The 25,327-nt window shown below is 40.4% G+C and overlaps 3 protein-coding genes across 3 annotated transcripts in view; 2 read left to right on the top strand and 1 right to left on the bottom strand.

The window, feature by feature from the left end:
• LOC135701176 (zinc finger protein 84-like) overlaps positions 1-25,327 on the bottom strand; it is a 271,564-nt gene that overhangs the window by 225,903 nt on the left and 20,334 nt on the right. The gene's annotated exons all lie outside the window — the stretch shown is intronic.
• On the top strand, positions 250-1,308 carry LOC135701188 (histone H1A, sperm-like). Its single transcript, XM_065221950.1, has one exon. It carries the CDS (start codon positions 301-303, stop codon positions 940-942), a length of 642 nt encoding a protein of 213 aa, XP_065078022.1. The 5' UTR covers positions 250-300; the 3' UTR covers positions 943-1,308.
• Positions 22,866-23,737, top strand: LOC135701142 (histone H1-I-like). The gene has a single exon (XM_065221844.1). The coding sequence runs from the start codon at positions 22,964-22,966 to the stop codon at positions 23,528-23,530; it is 567 nt and encodes a 188-aa protein (XP_065077916.1). The 5' UTR covers positions 22,866-22,963; the 3' UTR covers positions 23,531-23,737.

The raw sequence follows: 25,327 nt of genomic DNA, 5'->3' as shown, positions 1-25,327 counted from the left end.
TCTGCAGATGGTTGAGCTAATTTATGATCGTTAGCCAATTCAAACATTGCATTTGAAGAATCTTTGGAAATTTGCGAACTTTTCATTCGATTAACCGATCAAAATGCAATTGGAAAAATCTAATCGGAAAACGGCCAAACGGTTTGCATGCGGGCAAATTTCAATCACTAGCTCGTACTTCCCGAACACGGTCGCCAAAGGTGAGTACCTAGCAGTCTGGTCCCGTTATTCAAAGTGTTTTCCTATCGAGTTGTTTATTTGGAAAGTTGTAAGCAAAACAAACGGTGAAAAACAATCATCATGGCTGATGTTGCAGTTGGAGTTCATCCGGTCCATGCGCTTGGGAAGGCTCCCAAGAAGGCCAAGGCCGCCTCCAAGGGCGAGAAGAAGACGAAGGCACTAGCAACGCATCCTCCGGTCAACGAGATGGTAGTGGCTGCTCTGAAGACGCTGAAGGAACGGCACGGAACGTCACTGCAGGCCGTCAAGAAGTACATCGGGGCCAACTATCAGTGCGACGTTGCCAAGCTGTCCACGTTCATCAAGAAGTCTCTGAAGAGTGGCGTTGCGAATGGTAAGCTGGTGCAGACGAAGGGAACCGGAGCTTCCGGATCATTCAAGCTGAAGGTTAACCCCAAGTTGGTGTCGGTTGAGAAGGCCAAGGCCAAGAAGAAGGCCATTGCTGGTGGAGCGAAGAAGGTGACCAAGAAGCTTGTCAAGAAGCCAGCCGGAGCGAACAAGCCGAAGAAGGCGGGTGCCAAGAAGGCCAAACCCACAGCCGTTAGGGCTGTCAAGCGGGCTGGAGGTGTCCGGAAGGCCCCTGGTGCCACCGCTCTGAAGCAAAAGTCCACCAAGCATTCGAAGAGCGTTGCCAAGAAGCCAAGGACCCCGAAACCGAAGAAGGCCACCGGCATCAAGAAGGCAACCGTCACGAAGAAGTAAGAAGTGGATCTGCTTGAGGAGGAAGCCGGGGAAGGAAGGAGCAGGGAAGGGATTTGTCGTTGAGAATCAATCAGTCCTTTTCAGGACTACCAAACGAGTTGAACGAAAGAGTTGTTTGAATTTTCTTTCATTGATAATTGGCGAAATATTTTACTTTTTAGTAGACAAATATTTTTTCCTGGATTTACAGGTCATTCGCATAACATTTATTTTAGGAACGAAACGATGGACGAGCAACGAAAAAATGCTATATCAAACCATTATGGTAGATACCACTGTAAACAAAGTGTGGGTGTAGAAGGTAAATTTTTGATTGAATTTATGGCTGGTTTTCTTTATTTAGCGTGACTCCTTGAGGAGTCCCAAAATTTGTGTATGTGTTGGTAGTTAAGAAATGCAGAAGCAAGTCTTATGGAATGCAGTATTGTAAGCCTGCGGTATGTTGTTGTAGTATTATTGTAATTTTAACATATTTTAGGTCACACGAGATGGGACCTTCATTCAATCTCAAAATTAAGCTGAAATGAAAATTATTAGTACTGCTCTTATTTTGAACAATTTTACCTGGCAGATGCTTCCAAAAATTTAATATTTTGTAATCGAATACAAATGAAACAGAAATTTCTGCATATCTCGAAAACTAATCCAGCAAATGGAACCAAATATGGCATATGCAGGTCATAGGGGGTAGCCCCTTTGATAAGAGGGGGAGGGGGCTACACAATATGGCATGCTCTTTTTTTAATAAACTCAAGCTAATATTGAATCCCGAGCAAGGCCGGGCACACTCAGCTAGTTGATCATAAGTTAACAAAGTTACATCATGTCAAAGTTGACCATTTTGTATGAAAATCGGCATGCGGTGCTATTTTATCGAACACAGCTGTAGGTTCTGAAAGTTTATTCTGAAAACGAATTATTTGTTTGCGTTGCGTTAAGTATGATTGGAGCCAATTCAGAAGTCTAGATTCCATTCCTATTTTTTGCAATTTAAAGAGTAAGAATGGTATGTCGATTCGGTCAAATGCTTTACTGAAGTCAGTATAAAGAGCTTCCACGTGCTTGCCATTGTCCATTGCGTTACGAACGAAGGTTACAAATTCAAGGAGATTAGAGGTAGCTGAGCGACCTTTAAAAAAGCCGTGCTGTTTGTTTGTAATTTGATTTTTTCCTTGCAGAAAAATTTTGCCGTTTACGATTGGAAGATTGCCGTAAAAGCTCAACGCAGATGTCGCCACTGCATGATGATGATAATGTTGACAGACTGCATATAAAATTCGTGAAAATTAGCGTTAAATCATAATTTTCATCAAGCCTGTGTAAAATCCTTCCAATATAACATTCGAATTGAAGAAGAAAACGTGTTTACGATCAGACTGATGTGCATCTTTGACTTTTCCAGTTGAACTTTCATAAGATATATTCATTTCATTTCGCGGCTCCATCAATGCTGCATCGTAAATACGATGTAAACAGAAGTAAATTGCTCAATTACTCAAAATAAAGATGATTTGTCATCTTGTTATCACTTTGAAGACCATCTAGCACCATTTTATAGTATGGTGCGTGTTGAGTAAATCAAGTTCCGGTGCGTTTTCCATCGAAAATTGTGAGTATCAATATGTTTGCTTAGAAAAGGCCAAAATGAACATTTATTGAATAATGGCGTTCTATAAAACCAATTCTCCATTACCACCAGCATGATACAACCTTTCCTAAGTAAATTCACTTAATTTCCACTTTCATCTTAATGGAAATCGAACATATTCACCATTTTCCGAAAAATGCAGCTGCGCAGGAGGTAACCTCTTGCTGTGGGTGCAAACTTGTTATGCATTATTTTCCATGAAAACATCTCCGATCCATACCGAAATAATAACAATTAGTTTTCAAACACGTTTTCTTACACGATTCAAGCAAAAGTTTCCACGGGAAATTATTAGTTTTTCTTTATGGACCGATTTGCCCCAAAAATCGACTGTTTTACTTGGAAAATTTGGAAACTATCCTCCTTCTAGTAGTTCTCACTTCAAAATGTAGGAGGCTAAAGCTTGGAAAAGTTTCACTGCAAGACGCCAATTGATTCAAACAGTTTTGGGATGCAAGAGATAATGGCAATTCCACGATAATTACGCATGTCAGATTTCTTGCCTGATTTGAAAATAGGCACCAACTGAGACGATTTCCAAATTTCAGGGAATTTCCCATTTTTCAGAGACATATTGAAAAGGCGTTCTAAAGGAAGGGTGAGTTGTTTTGAAAGATTCTTCAAGAATACAGGTGCAATTCCGTCAGGTCCTGGTCCTTTTGATGCGACTTTGACAGATATGTTGTTGGAGACTTCGGGAATGAATGCAAAGAAGTCGCGGTCGCGGTCTTTTTCAGAAAATGTGGTGTATAGGGGAAATGCAGGTAATGTCGGCCTAAGTGTCCCTAATTTGGGCCCATATATAAATTCAGCAATCGACTAAATTTTCAATAGCAACCAAAAATATCCATTAGTAACGTCCCAATAACGCGTTCATCTAGATAAAATTGATAAATAGCACATTTTTAGTGATGGGCCCAATCTTTGATCCATAGGCCAACATTGGAGACATTTCCCCTACTTCGGAGCACTTATTGCTTGCATCATAAGGAATAAGTGCACGGAAGACACCAAGACGATTAGACGTAAACTTGCACACTTATCACACTTTTTAATAAGTGAAAACGCGCTATTAGTCCAATTTGGTGTGAAACGCGCAATATTATATTTTGGCAATTTATTGTACATAGAGATTGCTAAAGTATGATTGTGTCAGTGATTTGTTTTCATCGGGAAAATTTTCTGCTATGAAGTTTTTTTTTCCCGATGAAAACATTTTGCGTATACGTATACGTGACGTAGTGTGCGTACGATAAACGTCAGCAATCTCTATAGTCTACGTTTGGCTTATGGCGTTTGCTTTATGATATTCCAGCACTTCCTCGTACTCCAAGTCGCTGGGGGAAGAAATATGTTGAATGAAGAATATTCAATTGCTGAGTGAAACACTTAATTTTTTCCATAAAAGTGATAATGACGAGGAGGGGAGTTTATGAAAAAATAATCTTTAGTTTGGTAAATCAATTCATACCTGAATAAATCCACTTTATCCTATATAATCTCTAAAATTAATAATCTATTACATTAATCACATCTCTAAAATTTCGGGTCACATCTCTAACTATCTCATGGCAGATTACGATATTTGAGGACGCCGCGAAGCAGCGATGTAAACATTTCATTCTCCCACTGTTTGAATGGTTGATGGAGTGATGGAGAAACATTCACAATAGGTCGTATGAACAAAAGCGTTTACTTTACTTTTCCCGTAAGAAAAGCATGGGAAAGTAAAGTAAACTCTTTTTTATTCATACGGCCCATTGCCTCCCCTGTCGTATGGGGGAAGAAACCAAAAGCGAACCCACGTTTCGATATATTGACACGAAAGGGAATTATTGACTATAATATTGATGATGTGAATACAGAAATATTGTCATACCGATGTATTGACGTCAATACATCAACTAACTAACATTTATTTTCACTGATTCTTCACCTTCGCACAGAATTATGCACTTCGCACGTAATTCACCTAGCTCACAATACTAACTGACGACGTTCCTGTCATGCTTACCCTAATAAAAAATAACCATAAACGAACGATAACCCAAATCATTGAACTATTCCACAAATGGTTTGGATGATACCCAGAACACGTCGTTAAGCAAATTAACCATACAATTTTTATTAGGGTAGTCCTACTTATAACCCTAATAAAAATTGTATGGTTAATTTGCTTAACGACGTGTTCTGGGTATCATCCAAACCATTTGTGGAATAGTTCAATGATTTGGGTTATCGTTCGTTTATGGTTATTTTTTATTAGGGAAGCTAAATCTGCTGACCGTGCTCCTCGATGAAATCGAGGTTGCAGGTTGACGATCCGCTGACTCAGGTGATGCCTTGCTGTGGCAAAGTCCGCTGCTGGGTTAACGACCTGCTGACTCGGGTAGATGTTCCAACGTAACTCCTCCGGGGGTGAAAAAAGGACGTCCTCGTCCTTAACGATTTGAAGTACTCGGTTGATTGATGCCAGAGTTCCGGGTAAAAGCGTGTCTTATCTTGGGGTGACGAATTTTGATGACGATCTTCCTTCTACGAAGACAGATATAGAGAGTAATTCCGATTACCAGTAATGTGGTTGATGTCAATCCTCCGAAAATGCCAAATATCCAAAATTGGTGATTGTACTGTTTAAGGTTCAATGTTTCCACTCGCTTCCTGTTGATTATGGTAAGATTGCTGATAGCTTCAATGCTTTGAAGCTTCAGAACTTTGCGGTTAATTATGAGATTATGGAAAGCACCTTGAATGTCTTGAGTTCCATTGCTGATTATTTCCGTATTGGAAAAGTGTTGGTCGTTCACATGAACGCTGCAGTTTTCGAATGTTATTAGGAAGTTGCCAGTAAAGTTGCGGTGCTGGGGTCCACAGTCTGATGATAGATAAACATTTTGTGCTTTGTTTATCAGAATTTTGTTATTTGCCACCATGTTGACAAATGTGTTACGTTCTTCTACCACGTTGCATTTACTACTTACTCCTGTAATGATATTAAGTATGCATTCATCATTAAGGATTTTCAGCTCGGTGATAGGTTGGATGAAGTTCTCTGGTTTATCTGTTTTGAACCAGTTGGTCTCGGATTTAATCACATGCAATGGAGCATCAATAATCATAGTGCCCTTTACGACGAGTGGTAAGATCTGAATGAGTTGTGATGACGTTTTCTGCAGTTGGGGTATCTGAAGAATGTAAAGTAGTGAATTACCCTTTGCTGCGATTTTTGGTGTTACGTATAGTAAAGCCGGGAAATCTGTCTTAATTCCTTGTTCGTTTAGAGTTGATTCTATCCAAAGAATTTCTTGCAATGTTAATATTTTGTTGTTGGGTAGGGTGATTTTTGCTCTCAAAGTTGTGTCTTGAATATCGACTAAAATACTGTTTACGCTGTCCATGTAGAGTAGAAGTTTGATCGTATCGTATTCTTCCAAAATGATTTTGTTTTCCATGTTTTGGTCTATTAACTGGTTGATAGTTTTCGTCATATCCTGAATCCGTTGATTTACCATCTGATTTATGATGATTTGTTGATTATTTTCGTTGATGAGTTCGTTGGATGTTGAATTTAGAAGTCGTAGATCGTCCGCGTCTGGTGTTCCGGCTAACCACTTCCATGCTGTCCCTAGCGCGTCCCATCGTCGTATCCTACTTGGTGTAATTGGTTTTATCTGACGCAGATTGTTTATCATTATCCTACTTTTTTCGATCACTAATCTTGTGATGTCTACATAGTTGGGCATTCAATTGCCTAGAGATTTTGCTAATGAGTAATACATTCTCTTTAATTTTTTGAAATGTTGATTGGGTGAACAATTTTATATATGATGTTTGAATACGACAATCTCTTTTATTTATAAGAAAGATAGGGTCAGTATGTAGATTCCTTATTTCCATATGTTTTATTCCTACTTCTTGAGAGTGTACTATGGTTAATAGTAGTGATAGTAGTATTAGTATGTTCATCTGCAAGTAGAATCAAAATTTGTTAGTGGTTAGTGTGTTTAATTCTCTTAATTTTATTTTTATTTCTTTTTGTATTTTTACTATTTTTAAATATTTTATGTTTAATGTCAAAGGCGTTTGTACTGATTGCTCTAACATCAGTTTTCTTCCTGATCTGTGGTCTGACATATACTTCTTGCCCTTCTCTTATTTTTGGTGGTTCTTCTTTGTTATCGTTATATTTTGTAAGTTTGGTTTGGCATTTTACCATATTTTGTTTCGCTTCCAGTAAAATTTTCTGAGAACTGGCTAAAATTTCTTCAGGATTCCCAATGTTATTATTATTATATTCTTCTTCTTCTTCTTCGCATTTCAAGCTTATTGCATATCGCATATTAGCTTATTGCGTGCTCTCAACTTAGTGTTCTAGATGCACTTCCACAGTTATTAATTGAGAGGTTTCGATGCCTGTACCATTTTTGCATTAGTATAATTGTGTAGCAAATCCAATCATACTTCTGTGCCCAGGGAGGTCGAGAAATTTTCCAACCCGAAAAATTCCTAGACCGGACCGGGAATTGAACCCAGCCACCTCTAGCATGTTCTTGCTTTGTAGCTGCGCCTTTACCGACTGAGCTAAGGGAGGCCCCATTTTTATTGATTATATGATTATATATAATTTCGTTTGGGGTGAATTTGGTAGCGGAATGGATTGAGTTGTTATATAGAGCTACTGATATTTTTGCTTTCACTCCTGAATCTTTAAATTTGTGTTTATTTGTATTATAAATTTCTGCTATGGTCGAATGGACTCGTTCTACTTATCCGTTAGATTCTGAAGATGAAGCATATTCTAGCGTACTACCCAAAGTATCTAAATAGTTTTTAAACTGAATAGATCTTAATGTCGTCTCGTGGTCAGTTATGATTTTTTTTTTTTTTTGAACACCGAATGTGGAAATATATTTTCCTATTGCTTTTTGAACATCTGTTAGGTTTCTTGTTTTTATAAAATACATTTGAAGATGTTTTTGAAAATGCATCTACTAATGACAGGAAACAGTGTTTGGCGATTATAAAAATATCCATATGAATTCTTTGAAAGGGTTTATCAGTTATTGGTCTGGGCGAGATTTTTATGTTGTATGGTCTTCTTTCATACTTGTGACAGTTACAAATTTTACAATTATTTATGTGATTTCTAATCAATTTGGACATTTTTGGAAAGAAGTATGATCTTTTCAATTAAGCCTCCACTTCGGATATTCCTCTGTGTGCTCTTTCGTGTTCTTTAGTGATTATTAAATTTTGGCGATTCGTTTTCGTTCTGAACGTCCTCTACAATGCAAGACGTGAGCACAAAGTGTCCTTTTTGATTGTTGTAGTAAATTTTCTGGAGCTAAAATTGCTGATTGCTTTCCATTATGAAAGGTTTTCAAGTAATGCACAATCTCGGATTGTTCATAACTTGGTTGTGAAATTATTGTTCTATGAAAATTTTGGAATAGTGTTTCAGTAATGACAGTGCCAATGTTGGAAACTTTGAAAATTAGTTGGTTCCTGAAATAATTAATGGGTTTATCTGAGAAATGGATATAGTTATCGTCGGAATCTTCTGCTGAATGAACCGTATTGGGTCGTCGTCATTGTTATTATCTTCTACGGGTGGGATATTTTCCTGTGGATTTGCATCTGGAATGGTAGAGCCCCTATTAGTTTCATTTGAATTAATCGTGCTGATGATGTTGTGGTTGTCATCGCGTTCCGTGGGTGGATTATTTTCCTGTGAGCTTGTATCTGGAAGTGGGGGAGTTTCATTATTATCTGTTTCAATTGGTTTTCTACTGAGAGCATCTGCTACGACGTTGGCTTTTCCTTCTTTATATTTTACGTCGTAATCGTAGTTCTCGAGCTCTAATCTCCAGCGTAGTATTTTAGAATTTTTGTCTGAAGTTTTTATAAATGTCAGAGGTTTGTGATCTGTTATTAACGTAAATTTACCCACGAACAAATACGGTTTATACTTGCTTACGGCCCATTTAATAGCTAAAGCTTCCTTTTCGTTGGTGGCATATCTTGTTTCCGTATCTGTCAGTGTTCTTGATCCAAATGCAATAGGTTTTTCAAGACACGGCCCCCAACGCATAGTCTGACGCGTCTGTTGTTAGAATAAACGGAAATGACCCTTTTCAATCTATTGCACGCATTTATGTAAGCTGGATCTTTAATGTTCAGCACTACATCTTTTTTCAGATATTTTGTCATATTCCTTGTAATTTTTGAAAAGTCTTTTATAAACCGTCTGTAATAACCGGCAAGACCAAGAAATTGTTTTATTTCCTTTTCATTTTTTGGAATTGGCCAATTTATAATTTTCTCTATCTTTTCAGGGTTTGGTTTAACCCCATCTTCTGTAATAATATGGCCTAAGAATTCCGTTTCTTTTTTTAGGAACTCGCATTTGTCCAATTGGATTTTCAGATTGAATTCTGAAAGTCTCTTTAAGACAACCGCAAGATTTTTTAAATGGTCTTGAAGATTTCTTCCGATTATGACAATATCGTCGAGATATACGTAGCAAATTCTGCCTATGTAATCCCCGAGGATGTTGTTCATGGCCCTCTGAAAAGTAGCAGGGGCATTTTTTAAACCAAACGGCATTCGGGTAAATTCGAAGTGCCCTTTTTCGGTTGAGAATTCTCTTTGTGTTTTGGATCCATTTCTATCTGGTGAAAACCAGACTTGAGATCCAAAGTTGTAAAAGGTCGAGGTGGTCGAGAATATCTTCTATTTGTGGAATCGGGTATTTATCGTTTACAGTTTTTTCATTTAATTTTCTGTAATCAATTACCACGCGAACTTTACGTTTACCCGAAGCATCTGTTTTCTTCGGAACAACCCATATGGGGGAAGAATATGGGCTTACTGAATGTGTTATTATGCCGTTATCCAGCATTTCTTGGACTTGTTCCTCTACATCCTTTTTGAAATGATGTGGATAGCGGTAACTTTTTGAATAGACGGGATTTTCATCAGAAGTTAATATTTTATGTTTAATTGTCGTAGTTGACGATAATTTTTCGCCTTGGCGCAATAGAACTTGTTGGTTGTTGTAGATAAAATCAATTAAATTTGATTTTTCTAACAACGATAAGTGGTCTATTCTTATAAGCTTTGCAATTTCATCTTTGGAGATTGAGGTATCACCATTGATTGGTAAGGGCGCAAATGTTTCAAAGTTATTAACTGTCAGCTTGTAATTTGGGAGATTACGTGGTGTTTCATTCATTGCAATGATTTTAATTGTTGATAGGCCATTTTCTGCTCTGTATAGACCTGGTTGAATAAGGATATTATCATTATTTTTTGATATGTGGGGACAAGCCAATCTCCATTATTCAATGTCTTTATTGTTACGGTTTGGTAGTTAACATTTGGTTTAGATGGATAGTATTTTATAAATTTTATCTTTTTGTTATTCAACAAGAGCATTTCATTTTCGCAGTCAATTTTTGCTTTGAGACTGGCCAATGTTTCTGAGCCTAGAATACCATTAAAGAAATCGTGAAATTTTAGTTCATAAAACATGAGCGGCTTAGATGTGCCAGCAAAGATATCTAGTTTACCCTTGCGAGAAATTTGGTTTATTCCATTTAGATTTTTAATAGTCATACGTTTGACATGAAAAGGGTTTTGTAGTACGCCAGGTTCAATTATATTTTTGTTCGCTCCTGTATCAATAAGAAGCTTTAATGTGGTTTTTGTGTCTGGTACACGCACGTCAATGTAGGGTAGATAATTCACTCCGGGTCTTCCGTGTTGCAGGCCTGTTGAAATTTTATGTCACATGCAAGTACATTTTCGTCTTCGCTATCGTTGTCGGAATCGGGTTCGAAGAGAATCGATCATCGCGTATGCCCTTATGCATGCTCACTGTCGATTTGTTTTATTGAAAAAAAAAACATGGCAAATACGCATGATGGGTTTGTGAGTTTACAAAATTTCTCGAAGTGGCAATCTAAATCAACTATTTATTGTTTAAAAGTCACTATTTGGTCACTATTTTCGTTATTTTAGTCACTAAAGTCACTACTATAACGTCACATACCCACTACCAGCCCTGTAATATAAATTGAAGTACCATAATCAGAGGGCAAATTGATAACTATTTAAAGTAAATATCTACAAAAATTCCTAAAACAAACTAAATTGAAAAACTAATTCTATTTAAATCAGTAGCTTGAGGGCTCCATCGTCCGGCATGATTTCTTATAATATTGAATGTTTTGTGATGAAAATATCGATATGGGGTGACATTGATCAACCCCTCAAATGGCTTCCCAGTGCATTTCTAGTAATTGTTCTTGATAAATGTGGGTTCCCTGAATCCGATTCATTAGCATTAGCATTAGCATCGAACAAGATGCACAATATTGTAGGTGGTACGAATTCAAAACTATTAAGAGCAAGACGGATATCTATTACTGGACAGATAGTAAGTAGGAAATAATTACTATCTCCCAGATAAAGACATATCCCCCTCCAACAGTTAAGGATTGTTCTGGCCACGTCCTTACAACTGGTAGGGATAGGAAAGGTATGTTAGTCCAACATTTACTCAAAAGAGATGCAGAGAACTCTACGACCCCTCATAAATGTCTCGGCAATTTAGGAATTATGTTAATAGGAAGGCAAGCCTAGGATACACCCAGTCAGTGTTGCTGGCAAATGTAGTTTTTTTTTTAATGAATGGTGAAATTGCTGTCCAAAGCGTCTGCTGGAATAGAATAAAGATATAACATGGTGAACTCACCATCGTTGTCACATCCGTAGCTGATTAATAGAAAGGAATTATCATGTGTTTTATTTTATTTTTTATTGATAGAGGGGAAAACCCGCGGGAGTGAAAATAATTTAACTACCTCTTCTCCCATAGGCACAAAACCTCTTTGTCTTTTCAACTTAAATCATAATCAATTACAAATTTCAACAATAAATCATTATTCAAATGGAAGCAATAAAGTTAACAGTTTCAAGATGATAGATGACATGTACGATAGATGGCATTGCAGAACTCCCGCTGAGGTGTCTTCAAGGTTCCATCGCGATCGGCAGTAATTTGTAAGATACAATTATACTGTAACAAATTTGCTAAGATTTGCATACTTCTACAATAGTGTAACTTTCAAACCAACAAAACCAAGTAGATAAATAGACTTGATGGGTTGAGACCTCGATCGCTACCCTAAAATAAGGGTGTTAATTAAACTGCAATGTTCTGTTAAAAAAAAAAGTCAATCGGTTTCAAATTCAATTTGGTCGATGTAGTGTTGAACGGTAGATAATATTGAGGAGAAATTAATTAGTTATACTGTATAAAAAAATAATAATAGAAATAATTCCAAAAGACAATATTAGTATTAGCATTGATCATTATCATAATAAACATAATTAAGGTGATACCACAAACGAAGTGACAGACGACTAACTGGCGAAGAAATCAATTAAAATAATGTGGTTCGCTGTAATAGAATTTTCTTAGAAGCTTGTGCCATCATCCACCAGATGGGATAGTATTGGTTTTGCTCAAAGTTGTTTTTGTGTACAATGATTCTTTGACAGTGTGCAAAGAGTGTATCATTTTGTCATTTTTTTATGCATTTCAGTTTTGAGTAGAGTGCAAGAGATAGAACCAAAACATTCTAGTACATTTGGTGAAAATGCTAGTTCAATCCAGTAGGGGAAACGCTCCTATAGTTGCGGTACGTTAGAAGCGTTAGGTTCCTATAGTTGTGCATGGAGACTCAATACACAACTATAGGAACCTAACGCTTCTAACGTACCGCAACTATAGGAGCGTTTACCCTAGTAGTGTTGCCATGTGGTACAATCCAGTAGTAGTGGTGTTGCCATGTGGTACACTGAAAAATTGCAATAGCAGGTTAGTCACCAAAGTTTTCGAGCCGCTCCGTCTGTCACTTCGTTTGTGGTGATACTCTAAGGAAGCCTTAGCGTGAAACTTCTAAGGCACAAATGTCAGCTTCCACAAAACATACAAATTTGAAATTGCTACTCTCTGTTTGTAGTAGCACAGCAAACCAGAAGTAGCAATTTCAAATTTGTATGTTTTGTGGAAGCTGACATTTGTACCTTTAAAGTTTATCAGTATAAAAGTATCACCTTAAAAGAGTATGCAAACACTAAAATACAGTGTTACCTCGAGTGTAACCATGATTGATGTTTTGTTTATGTAGAGTCAAAGTGAGAGTGAATGATGGTGATGATTTCAAAATGCTATTTATAAACTTATTTTAACGATGCCGTTGGATTTGATATTAAATAAGATTGAATGTAATGTGAGATGGATTGTAATCATGTGCAGAAAAAATTTCACCAAGAAAAGAAGGTGATACTTAAACATAAATTTTGCTAATGTTAATATGTAAGTTCCTATAGAAAATGATCTAATACGAGATGTAATTTTAGTGCATTAAATTTGATGCTTGTTATTGAAAAGATTGAAAATGCAACATACAAACATATCTCGATAACTTTTTCAAAAGGACGTATCAGCTTTTGTAAACAATGCATTTGATCGTCGATTTGGCGTAACTGGTAGCTCGCACACGCTTACTAACACCACTTGCAGGTGGGGGAAAATTTCCCCTATCTGATGGTAGTTTTAGCATGCGTGGGCGAGCTACCAATTACGCCAAATCGACGATCAAATGCATTGTTTATAAAAGCTGATCCGTCCCTTAGAAAAAGTTAAGGCCGTCCTCGTCCTACCAAAAGTCTATCGAAACTAATTTGTATCATTGGTGATTTCTGGTAATTATTATTAACTATTCTTATTTATGCTTATGATGCATACTTAAAACACATTACAAACTGGCATAGTATTTTAAAGGTGAGTTTTGGGAAAGGTTAGATAAAGTTTAGAATCGATTTACACTCATTTCTATTAATAAACGCATTATATAACTAATTGACATTGAAATTGACAGGATCGTTGTTTGGGCAGACGAGCATTAATATTGACATTGACCTGAATAGAAGTAATTTCCGTAATCTTCCCAGCAGCCCTAACAACTGGAACCAACGTTTGAATTTTGTCCACAAAATATTAAACGTCTGCTCGAATCATCAAAGACCGCTCAGCCGATTAACGCAACATCAATACACAAGACGAAGTCCAATCTATACCTGACGTATGCCAGACGAACCTGAATAATGGGATATACCTACTCTCTCAGTGCCCATTAGACTGATGCAAAATCCAACACTTCCGCTTCACAGCGTTCAAACGGCCCCAATCGGGCCCCAACTAGCCCCCAAAAACCCGAACCCATCCGGTAAGAGAATGACATGGCACAAACCGTCCAAAGTCTATATGGAAATTACTATGGGAAAACCAAACATTCTGCTCATATCCATCCATCACTTCACCGTATCGCTCCGCTTCAAAAACGATAACTGAGCCTGAAGCAAACTCTCTCAGTCACAACTCTGTGTAAGACCACTTTTCGATGGAATGTAAGCATCAAAAGCTATTAATGATCCAAGCAACTAACGCCCCATGATTATGCTCAATCAACTGTCCAGCAGACAACACTGGTGTTGCAGGCGCGTAGAATAGAGCACAAAATAATGGCTACTATGTCACACAGTGTCGCCCACAAAACAGCAGCCCGATCATGCCACAAGACTATCAATCCCTGTATTCTGCGAAGATGTAGCTGAGAAAATTCTCCACAAGAACAACCACAGAACTTTTGAACAGTGCAACACGGAAAAGGCCAGAAGGCAATGAACAAGAAGTCCGGATACCCCACAGCAACCCCCATACAAACCTCCAACGGCCTGCGCCAAGTCAGTTCCCCACTAAACGAGTCCAAACTCCGGGAGGCCAATCAGGACCCGACCCGAGACCGTCCGAACACTGTGGAGTGAAAATGTCAAACCCATCATGCAGAAAGAGCTGTGATCCAAAATCTTAGCGATGCGCTCGCCGAAAGATAGTGAAATCCTTTGAAGACGAATTATCCTCCACCTGACATAGTGATTTAATTTGACCGTAGATTTGCTTTTGGTACCTTCTTAAAGATTTCCTAGACCGCTTCGTAAGAACCGTGGCTTGCGTCGGAGCTATCACGGTTTCATATAGTAATGGGTTGGGTTAACTTCTCTGATGGCTTTCTTTCCTTTAGAAAGTCCAAGATAACTTTCGAGGCAACAATAGCGTCTCTAGATCATTTTCTTGTCGTCAGCTTCCTATGTAAGCGTTCTGTGATTGGAACTCCCAAATAATGTATGCATGATGTTGTTTTTAAAATGCGATCTCCAAATTTTAGCTCCTTTGGTGCTTCTCCAGTCCTTACCATGAATTGACATTTAGTTTCATTAATCTTAAGGTTTACCTCGCCTAGATAGTATTCTAGCACTGGCAACAATTTCTTCAACCCCTCTAATGACCTAGCAATAATTAAAATATCGTACGCATATACAAGGATAATCGGGAACATTAACCATCCCGTCTGATTTAGTTTTAACCTTCCGTTCAATGCATCCTCAACGGTCGAAAGAATTTCCTCCAGTTTTTTTTTTTTTTTTTCTTTTTTACCAGTTAAATGATCTTTATTTCTTGTGTTTGTGTGGTTTACATGTATGAATTTTTCAAGTGACACAGATGCGTCTTTTCAACTTTAGTACAGTGAGATTTTAATTATTATTTACAGTTACTAGTCCTATCAGGCCTGTTTTAAAGTATGACCACCTTGGTGGGATTGGTTTGATTTGAATTGGAAAAAGGAGACTACTTATAACTACTATTTACAACTACAACTAACCTACAACTACTATGTACACCTAACCTACTATATACAAATTGCTTATCAAAGCATGTTCTGATAAATTACATTTTTCTGCAAATTTAGTCTTAATTTCGTTAATTCTTGAATCTATTTTGGCAACTCCTGCCTCTTCGTGTAAATTTGTTATTCTAGTGTCGAAAGGACGATCAAGAACCATCCTCAGCACTCTATTCTGAGCGACCTGAATTTTGTTCCTGTGAGTCTGTGCACATGATTCCCACACCGGAGCTGCGTAGAGGATCGCAGGTGCTATGATTTGTTTGTAGACGGCCAGTTTGTTCACCCTTGAGAGGCGGGATCTGCGGCAAATCAGCGGATACAGACACCTAACCAAGGTAGAACACTTGACTACAGTTTTCTCTACATGCGAACGGAAGAGGAGCTTTTCATCGATCAACATCCCAAGATAGGTTACTTCGGCGGACCACTCAACCCTTGTGCCATTCATGATTACAGTACAAGATGGAGCCGGTTTCAGTTTGGGCGATTGCCGATGTAGGAACATGATCGCTTGTGTTTTGGAGGAATTGATTTTAATTTTCCACGTGGTGGCATAATCAGCAAAGGCGTTAAGGCATCGTTGAAGTTTGTTCGTTATTTCGCGAGGCATCCTTCCTTTGACGGTTATTGCGGTATCATCTGCGAACAGGAAGAACACGCAACCGTCTCCAAGGGGAGGAATGTCGGAAGTATAAATGCTGTAAAGCAAGGGGCCCAGCAGACTGCCTTGCGGCACTCCTGCTGGGATGGAAAACGTGTCGGAAAGACAACCATTCAACGATACCTTAAACGACCTTTGCTGAAGGTAGTTACGGGTGATTTTAACCAGATGTAATGGGAAGTTGAAGTTACAAAGCTTGTACACAAGTCCGTCATGCCAAACATTGTCAAACGCCTTTTCAACGTCTAACAAGGCCATGGCTGTGGACTTGGATACAGCTTTGTTACTTCGGATGTTATTCATCACCCGCACTAGCTGGTGATTGGTGGAGTGCCCCTTTCTGAACCCAAACTGTTCCGGAAGGAGAATGTTATTTTCCTCGACAAACTTGAGCAAACGATTGAGAATGAGTTTCTCGAACAATTTGCTCAGCGCTGAAAGGAGGCTGATTGGTCTGTAGCTTGAAGCTAGCGTTGGGTCCTTCCCGGGTTTGCGGATAGGTATGATTTTCGCTGTCTTCCAGATACTTGGAAAGTAGTGCAGTGCCAAGCATCTGTTGAAGATAGCGGTTAGAAGAGACTGCACTTTCATGCTGAGTCTCTTCAAGATCAAGTTGAATATACCGTCAAACCCGGGAGCCTTCATGTTCTTGGTGCATTTCAGCGCTGAGCAAATTTGCTGTACTGTAATCATATCCGCCGGAGGCACGACACAAGGGGAGGCATCTAGGTTTTGAACGCATTGCGCAACCTGATCTTCGAGCGGACTTTGGATATTCGAGCCAAGCAAATGCGATGAAGCGACATGCTCGCCGATCGCATTTGCTTTCTCCTGTGGGGTGATTAAAAGCCGATCGTCATCATTATCGACTTTGAGAGGTGGAATGGGTTTGGGATGAGTTTTCAGGACCTTGGCTACCTTCCAGAATGGTCTGGAGCGGTCGTCCAGATTCTGGACAACACGCCCGAAACTTTCATTTCGGAGTGAGTCCATTCTGGAAGCAATCTGTCTGTTCAGATCAGCCATTTCACGTTTTTTGCCCAGATCTCCAGTCCTCTGAAACTGGCGTCTACGAACATTTCTCAGGCGAATCAAAAGTTGGGTGTGGGAATCAATGGCAATAAACTTACCCCTCACAGGAACTCGTCGGACGCACGCCTCGTCAGCCACGGTTATGGCTTGGTGGAGTCCCTCCAACGCTCGGTCGATGTCCTCCACGGTGTCAAGCGGCGGGTTGTCGATGATGTGCCTGTCTACCACGCGTCCAAACTGGGCCCAGTTAACGCGATGGTAGTCCTTGCGCAGGCTTGAAGCAGGAGCCACGTTGCAGCCCAGTTCAGCCACCACCGGTTGGTGGTCGGAGCTGAGTTCGTTCAAGGCTACCGGCTTGGACAAGCCGATATTTGTCAGGAACAGGTCTAGCGTCGATGGGTTGCCCGTCGGTGAGATGAATGTTGGTTCATCCGAAAACCAAACGGAATACAGCCCATGCTGTGAGTGGTCGAACAGGAGACGACCGTTCTGGTTCTGCTGGTAGTTCCGCCAGGCCTCATGGCGAGCATTCAGATCTCCTCCAACTACGAAGCGGGAACCGGTACGGGTGATGGTGGACAGGTCCTTCTTGAATTTAGCCGCTAGTCCACTGCTGGCGGCACACTGTCGAGGGCAGTAGACGGCGATGAACTGGACGTATCCAGTCGACGACTCCACCTCCACACCAAGGGCCTCGATGATAGAGGTGCGGATATGGGACAGAGTGTGGTATTTTATTCCTTTCTTGACGACGACCGCAACACCACCCCCCCTGGAGCTGGTGCGATCAAGCCGAATAATGTTGTGGTCAGGCAACCAGAAGCTGTCGCCGGACTTTAGATGGGTCTCGGTTAGAAGGCCCACGTCGATGCTGTGCTTGCGGAGAAAGTCGGCAAGCTCAATCTTTTTTGCTCTTACAGAGCAAGCATTCCAGGTGACTATAGTTAGCGGTTTAGACGCCATACTGGATGATGAACTTACCGAGCACTTGGATCTGTTCGGGCTTATTGCGGCACTTACGAAGAGCACCGGACATGTTGACGAAAATTTCCATCAGTTCATCCGCTGAGAACAGATCGGGGTTGTTGTTTTGCGCTGTTGGTTGTCTCCAGAATCCAGGGGGGGATGGAGAGCTTTGACCAGCAGAATCACCGGAAACTTCTTGAGGGGGGGCGGGTTGCACCCGCGAATTCGCTTGCCTTTGCTGGGGAGCACGAAGAGGCGGAAAATCCTCCGTCCTGAATGATGGGGTTTTGTCCTTCTTGCGTCCTGGTTGATTGTTGCTTGACGCCAGCTTTCGGATGCGTTTGAAGTCCTCGCGTTTGGAGCACTGTCTGTCAGAGCCTTGATGTGCACAACCACAGTTAGCGCATTTTATCGCCACGGCTCCATCCGCAGGACAGTTGGAAGTGGCGTGTTCTTGAGCGCAGTTGCTGCAGCGTGGCTTGATGTTGCAGTTGCGGGTACCGTGTCCAAAATTGAGGCACCTCTGACACTGCGTTACGTCACGATGACCGCCACGGTATGGCTCCCACCGTACGATGATGGAGTAGATCGATCGGATGGCTTGTAGCGCATTGAGCGTCACCGTCCCTTTCTGGAAGTGCACCAGGAAAAGACAATCCGGGTACGTCTTCACGTTTTCATCTCTCCTTGTCATTCGGAAGACAGCGATTGGGGCTAGCTTGTACCGGTTGATTTCGGCTTCGACCATCTTGGGGTCGAAGTTTGGTAGACCCCTGATGACTACCTTGAAGGGCTTCTCACCGGGGATGTCGTGCGTGAAGAATTCCGCCTTGGTATCCTTCAGATATTTCACGGCCACTTCGTACTCCGCTTTGGTTCGGAGCATCACCTTGGTGCCGATCCTGCTGAGCTTAAACTCAGCTGCAACGCCCAGCGATGAAAGATCGCCAATCAGCGTGTTGAGTGGGACTTGCTTCACCACCAGTGGAGGAAGCTTCATTTTTGCTGCACTCGGGCTGGCAGCAGTTTCGTTGTCGACGGCGTCGCCGAAATCACCAATGACGCTGACGTTCGTCGCGGTGGCATCGTCCCGTCCACTCGCACCATCGGACTGACCTTGATTTTTCTTCCTCTTCTTAGACCGCTTCACCTGAGGTGGGATTCCCTACATCGGTGGGAAGAGTAGCGTACCTTTTCGAAATAGGTACACTCAAGCTACCCTCACCGCTGTTTTTCTTCTCCGTTTTCTCTCGGAGCCTGCTCCGGGAGCGCTGTCTTCCCATCACACGAAGCGACCGACACTACTGACGACGCGATTAAACTGCGAATGTTTGGAACAAACTAGAAACTTTAGAACAACTCGACAGAGCGAGCAAAGACCGAACTGTACTGCTTGACGTTCAAGCAGAGAATGAATGATGAAAGAATTTCCTCCATAATTAAATCAAATATATAGGAAGAGAATGGACAACCCTGTTTCACTCCTCTAGACCTCATTTGAGGCACAATTTTTTGCCCATTCCACAGCACCTGTTGCTCCTCTGCATTGATGCAATTAATCACTCTATTTGCAATACCTTCAGAGGCACCTTTTGTCAGCAATACGCCTGGCAGAGCAGAAAGGCTAATGTTATCGAAAGCCTTCTCAATATCCAAAGCCATCACTATCAGCATTCCACTTTTCCTCTAGAATACGCCGAGCTGTAAATATATGATCCATTGTTGATCGCTCGTTAAGGAAACCTGGTGTGATCCTATAGGTGATGTGCGATCTTTCGAAAATCTTGCGCTTGCTTCGCCTTTTTGCTTTTAGGGATCGAGATTGTAGTGGCAAGGTCAACTTGGTTAAATGGATAATCCCGCTTGTAGGGCTCTCAAAGCCGAACTGAACCTGAGTGTCGCATGAGTGGAGCAGGACATGAGCTATGTATCGAATAGAGAAAATATATTGTCTTGTTACTTTGACTGTAAGCCCATGAAGACGTGTTTATTACTCACTGAAGTAAATGTCTTAAAACCAATATCAGATTTATAACAGGGATCACTGTAGTTCGTCTCCAACTGTCTGGGATGCTATTTTCTACCCACACTCTTCAGTAGTTCGCTTTGAATACCGTCCGCACCAGCTGTTTTTCCATTCTCACACTCTGTGATGATTGTATCTGTACAAGACGTATCCGGGGGATCCTCTGTGACTATTTCGTGATTTGAATTTCCAATCAAATCGGGGAGTAGGTTGATCGATGGTGATTCCAAGAAATGCTGAAGAGAGATGTCGGATCTCCTCAGCTGTGGCCTCTTTCTTCTGATTTGTTTAACATATTTGAATGTTCTTCTAATTCTCTCCCCTGGCTTATACTGCTTCAAGTTTTAAAAAAAATCAAATTCCTCCTTACGCTCTTTTTCATCGCAAAGACTTCTGCAGTTGCACTGTGCTTCAAAGAAGTTCCGTAGTTTACGCTCGCTTAAGGGTTGCCTCTTTTCCAAAAGATACTCTTTTTTCAATTTGGCCATCGCTAGCCTTCGCTTCGGAGAGTTTGGAATTTTTGACAAGGTGTGAATTGATAATCTCGCTGCTGTATTCAATTTTCCCACGAATTGCTCCCACGCTTCCAAGGTTGAAAGTGACGGGTCTTCAACGTTAATGGACACCTTGGTCAGTTGCTCTTGGTATTTTTTCCTCAGATTATCATCTTGCAGTAGTTTTACGTCCCAAACGCCTAAGTATTCGTAGAATCCTCTCATTGCTTCGTAAACACTTAGTTAGCTTTTGATACAGGATTTCCTCTAATTTGAATTTGAAAAGTTATCAATTTGTGATCGCTCTGAAATTCCTGTACTAAATGTCCTCTCAATTTCTTTACGAAACTCGTTGAGGAGGTAGTATTCAGAACGTGATGAATTTGCGATGATTTTCCATTACAAATCCATGTTTGAATGGGTTCCCTGAATCCGATTCAGATGCTAAAACCCTTGTGTGAAAAGTTTTTCAGCAGAAACGCCAAAAAAATGTGTCTTAAATGCACAGTTGCGCCTAAATGTAGGCAATTCCACTGGTAATTTTGTGAAAAATCCTGTATTTTTTGATAAAGAATGAGAGAGATTTATTAATAATAAGATAATTTAGTCAATTTTTTAATCTATTCTGGGAATGTCCGCCTCTTGGTGGAGGTCTGTTATTCTCATGACGAAAGGACGATCGAGGATGATCCTGAGCCACCTGGATCTTGTTCCAGAGAGTTTGTCCACATGATTCTCACACCGGAGCTGCGTAGAGGATCGGAGGTGCAATGATTTGTTTGTATACAGCCAGTTTGTTCACCCTTGAGAGGCGGGATCGGCGGTAAATCTAATGTGGGAAAACGTACATTTTTGTATTTACATTCCTAGGGACCACAATTTTGCTTGAACCATGCTACTAACCATGTGAAAGTATAGTTCAGGAAGTGCCTAATAACTTTGCCGAAAGATGTACGGTGCTAGAATGTCTCTAAAAAAAGTTATAGCTGTTCAAAGATCGATGTTTCTAGTTAATTATGTTCACCTCCATCGATACATTTGCCGAAAGTCCTTCAAGGTTCAGGATATTCTGAATGTGAGTTAAAACGACTCCCAAATCCATCTGAATCCGTTTCCAGAAGATTTCCTGAAATACATGCCAAATAAGACAAAAATACTCTATCATCACACAGATTAATTTATTACTACATACCACACGAAGATTGTCATCTGCAAGACCCATTTTCAAACGGCAATTCACACAAAATTAAAATACAGTACGAACACGATTTCAAATGGTGATGCGAAGATTGAAACTTGGATTAAACTTGGTCAGTTTTTAAAAATAGCTTGCTGTGATAGTAACGAATATATCGTGATCTATTTTAGTTTATTAACAAGCCAAATGATAAGACCACGATGATTTCCAGGCCCTAGGATTCATCTGTTCGATCTGTTTTATGCGTCATGATTGATTGCATACCTCGATACAAACAAAACGAGCGATTGAGATCAATCTCAATCATTACATTTTGGATTTTAGCAGCTCTGGTTCAGTGTAGAATCCACAATCCTTAAGGACATCAAGGAAGATAGAATCCACAAATGGTCGTTGTCATTACTTCTTTTGCCTTGTAAAACCAGCCATGGTAGCGGCCATTTGTGGAGTCTACCAATCGTGAATTTGTTATGCAGCAAAAGCAAAACAGTGGTACACTTCCAAGCAAGATTTTTTCTTTTCGTTATCCTGAATGGATTTTCTTATTAGAATCGAGATTATTTTGCCATTTGGTAATAAATCACACAACCATAAGCTTCATTTGAACTTATCAATCGGCAATTTGATGAAGAATTATTAGGTTTCTATAATCCATCAGATATCTAAGCAAACGCTTATAGTGCTACTAATTTTACAATAGGTAAACTAAATCGTTAGTAAAAAGCCCTTCCTAACCTACTCAGCAAAGAGCATTCATGGCGCCCAGAAACAGCATAATGCGAGGCTTGCCACGCTGCTTTTCAACGAAGCTCCTCGTCGCCACTGTACATGTCAATCGCAGAACAATGGAATTCTTCGGCTTGAGAAGCGTTATATTTTTTGCGAATCACACATTCCAATCATATACATTTTTCAGCAAATATAGCCATTTTTACTATCAACAAGAATGCAACTTCTCAGAATTTCTCCAAAATTACCGTACCTCAAACTGCATCCAAACCAATACAATTTCCCTAACACAGACCTCAGTTACTGGCTCCAATTGGCTTCGTTCTAATTTGCTAGTTTGATAATCGACATAGCAGCAGCGTTTGCAGTGTCGTCGTTGTAAACAAACACCACCCTTATACAGATTGACCGTTGCGCCTGCGTGTGTGAGTGCAACTTCAACATCCAACATGGCCGATGTGGAAGAAAAACAAACCGAAGCGGTAAATGAAGAGCAACCGGAGAAAAAGCCAAGAAAATCCCGTAAAAAAAGCGCCAAGGATGAAGGCGGAGAGAAACCGAAAAAGCCGCGACCACGTAACACGGACAATCCTCCGGTCCACGACATGATCATCGAAGCGCTGGACGTCCTGGACGAGCGTAAGGGCGTCACGCTTTACGCCATCAAGCGCTATCTGGAGGACAACTACCACGTCGACATGACCAAAGTGGCAGTCCACGTCCGGAAGGTGCTGAAGAATGGTGTCGACAATGGGGACATCATCCGAACTCGGGGCGTCGGTGCCATGGGACGGTTCAAAGTCAAGCACACCAAACCGACGATGCTCAAGAAACGCTGTGCACCGGAGGACTACCAGCAGCTTCCCTACATAAACAAACATCGCGTCGCGAAGCCAAGGAAGGTAACGACGCCAGCCAAGCCGAAGGTAACGGCATTGGCCAAAAAAGAGGATGTGCCGAAAGCCAAGACCACCCCAAAAGGGAAAAGAGGCCGCCCCGGAAGGAAGACGAAGTAAGCGCTCTATCGCACATTTTAGGCCATCTTCTTTCGAGGATTGTGTTGATGGCAGCCATCATGGTTTTTCTAAAACAACAAAAAACTACGACGCATTCAAATTACATTCGAGTAGCGTTCCAAATCAGTCCTTTTCAGGACTACAACACAGTGGCAAAAGAGTTGAATTGAAAATGATTTTCTTATACGCTGAGTCAGTCAGGATTGGTGCACTAGCCAGTGCTCTGTTTACATTTTCAGATTGGAATTTTTAATGCACCGATGGCTACTGCATGAATGTCTCTTTCTCACCACTGCTGGTTGGTAGTAATTAAAACGAGAGAGAGAGAGATCCGTCCTACAATCATCGGTTATTTGGCAGTTTCCGTAACTGACCACAGGTGGCAGAACTGTTACAGGAGCTTTTTTTTTGGTTTGAAAGCCAATCAAGCTTTTGTCAAACGGCTCGGTGTAAAGCCATGGCAGTTGAAATCGTTCGCGCTACGAAGTATGTGTGCAGCAGCATGTATGCTATGTTCAAAACAGACGACAAGCGAAGTCAAATTTTACTTGAAAAAACTCAATCGAATCTGGATTGCAAGAAGCGAAGTCAAATTTTATTAGGAAAAAAAATCAATCGAATGTGGATTACGAAGTCAAATTTTACTTGGAAAATCTCATTCGAATTTGGCTCACGACAAGCGAAGTCATCTTTTACTTGGAAAAGCGCAATCGAATTTGGATTACGAATCTTGTAAAAATAGCTAGAAATAGCAATTTTACTTCTTTAATTTTGCGCAGAAGAGTTGTTTTCGATTAAGCGTTGCGTTATTTTGTTAAAAAAATGGAAAATTTCAGCTTTTTAATGAAGGTATTCTGAACTTCAACATGACTTCCTTGAACTTTGATTTCCAAGATTTGAAATGGCAGGACTTCCTTGAATTTCGGCAGGTCTTCCCTGAACTACGGCAGGACATCCCCGAAACTTCGGCAGGACTTCCCTGAACTACGGCAGGATTTCCCTGAACTTCGGCAGGCTTTCTCTGAACTTCAGAAGGACTTTCCTGAACTTCGGCAGGACTTCCCTTAACTTTGGCTGGACTTACCATCCCAAATAAAATTGTTATGGTTATTTTCCTTAACGACGTGTTCTGGGTATAATCCAAACCATTTGTGGAATAGTTCAATCATTTGTGTTATCATTCGTGTATGGTATTTTTTATATTAGGGATCGCATCGAAGTTTGGAAAAACTTCCCTGAAGTTCGGAAAAACTTCCCTGAACATCAACAGGGCTTCCCTGAACTTTAGCAATACTTCCCTGAACTTCGGCAGGACTTCCCTGAACTTCAACAGGGCTTCCCTGAACTTTAGCAATACTTCTCTGAACTTCGGCAGAACTTCCCTGAACTTCAGCAGGCCTTCTCTGAACTTGAAATCTTGTTATTGAAGTTGTCATTCCAGTAGTAGAAGTATTATAATATACAATAATATTGTATTTACGAATATGGTCGAAAATTCAATACTTCCCATTTTGATAATTCGCAATGCTTGTTTGTTCTTGGTGCATTTTAAATTTGGGTGTGGAGTCAGTATCAACAGAAAAGCATTAACTTTCACCTTAAGTACTCAAATGTTCATAAATCCTTTTCGAGGTAGTCGTATCGTCGCGAATGGATGTTGTAGTCGACTATGAATATTTCTAGAAAGAGCTGGAATTAGAGCGTAACAGCTTTTTTAAACAATGATTTCTTTCGATGATTTCTAGAAAGTTAAGGCTCGCCAACGTTAAACAGAACTTTTTGTCAGTGTGAACCTCA

This window comes from Ochlerotatus camptorhynchus, unplaced genomic scaffold, assembly GCF_037179485.1.
Source record: "Ochlerotatus camptorhynchus isolate MF236.1 unplaced genomic scaffold, CSIRO-AGI_Acam_v1.1 ptg000150l, whole genome shotgun sequence".
Taxonomy (NCBI): Eukaryota; Metazoa; Arthropoda; class Insecta; order Diptera; family Culicidae; genus Ochlerotatus; species Ochlerotatus camptorhynchus.
Note: the sequence above shows the minus strand (reverse complement) of the source record. Positions and strands in the feature narration are given on the sequence as shown.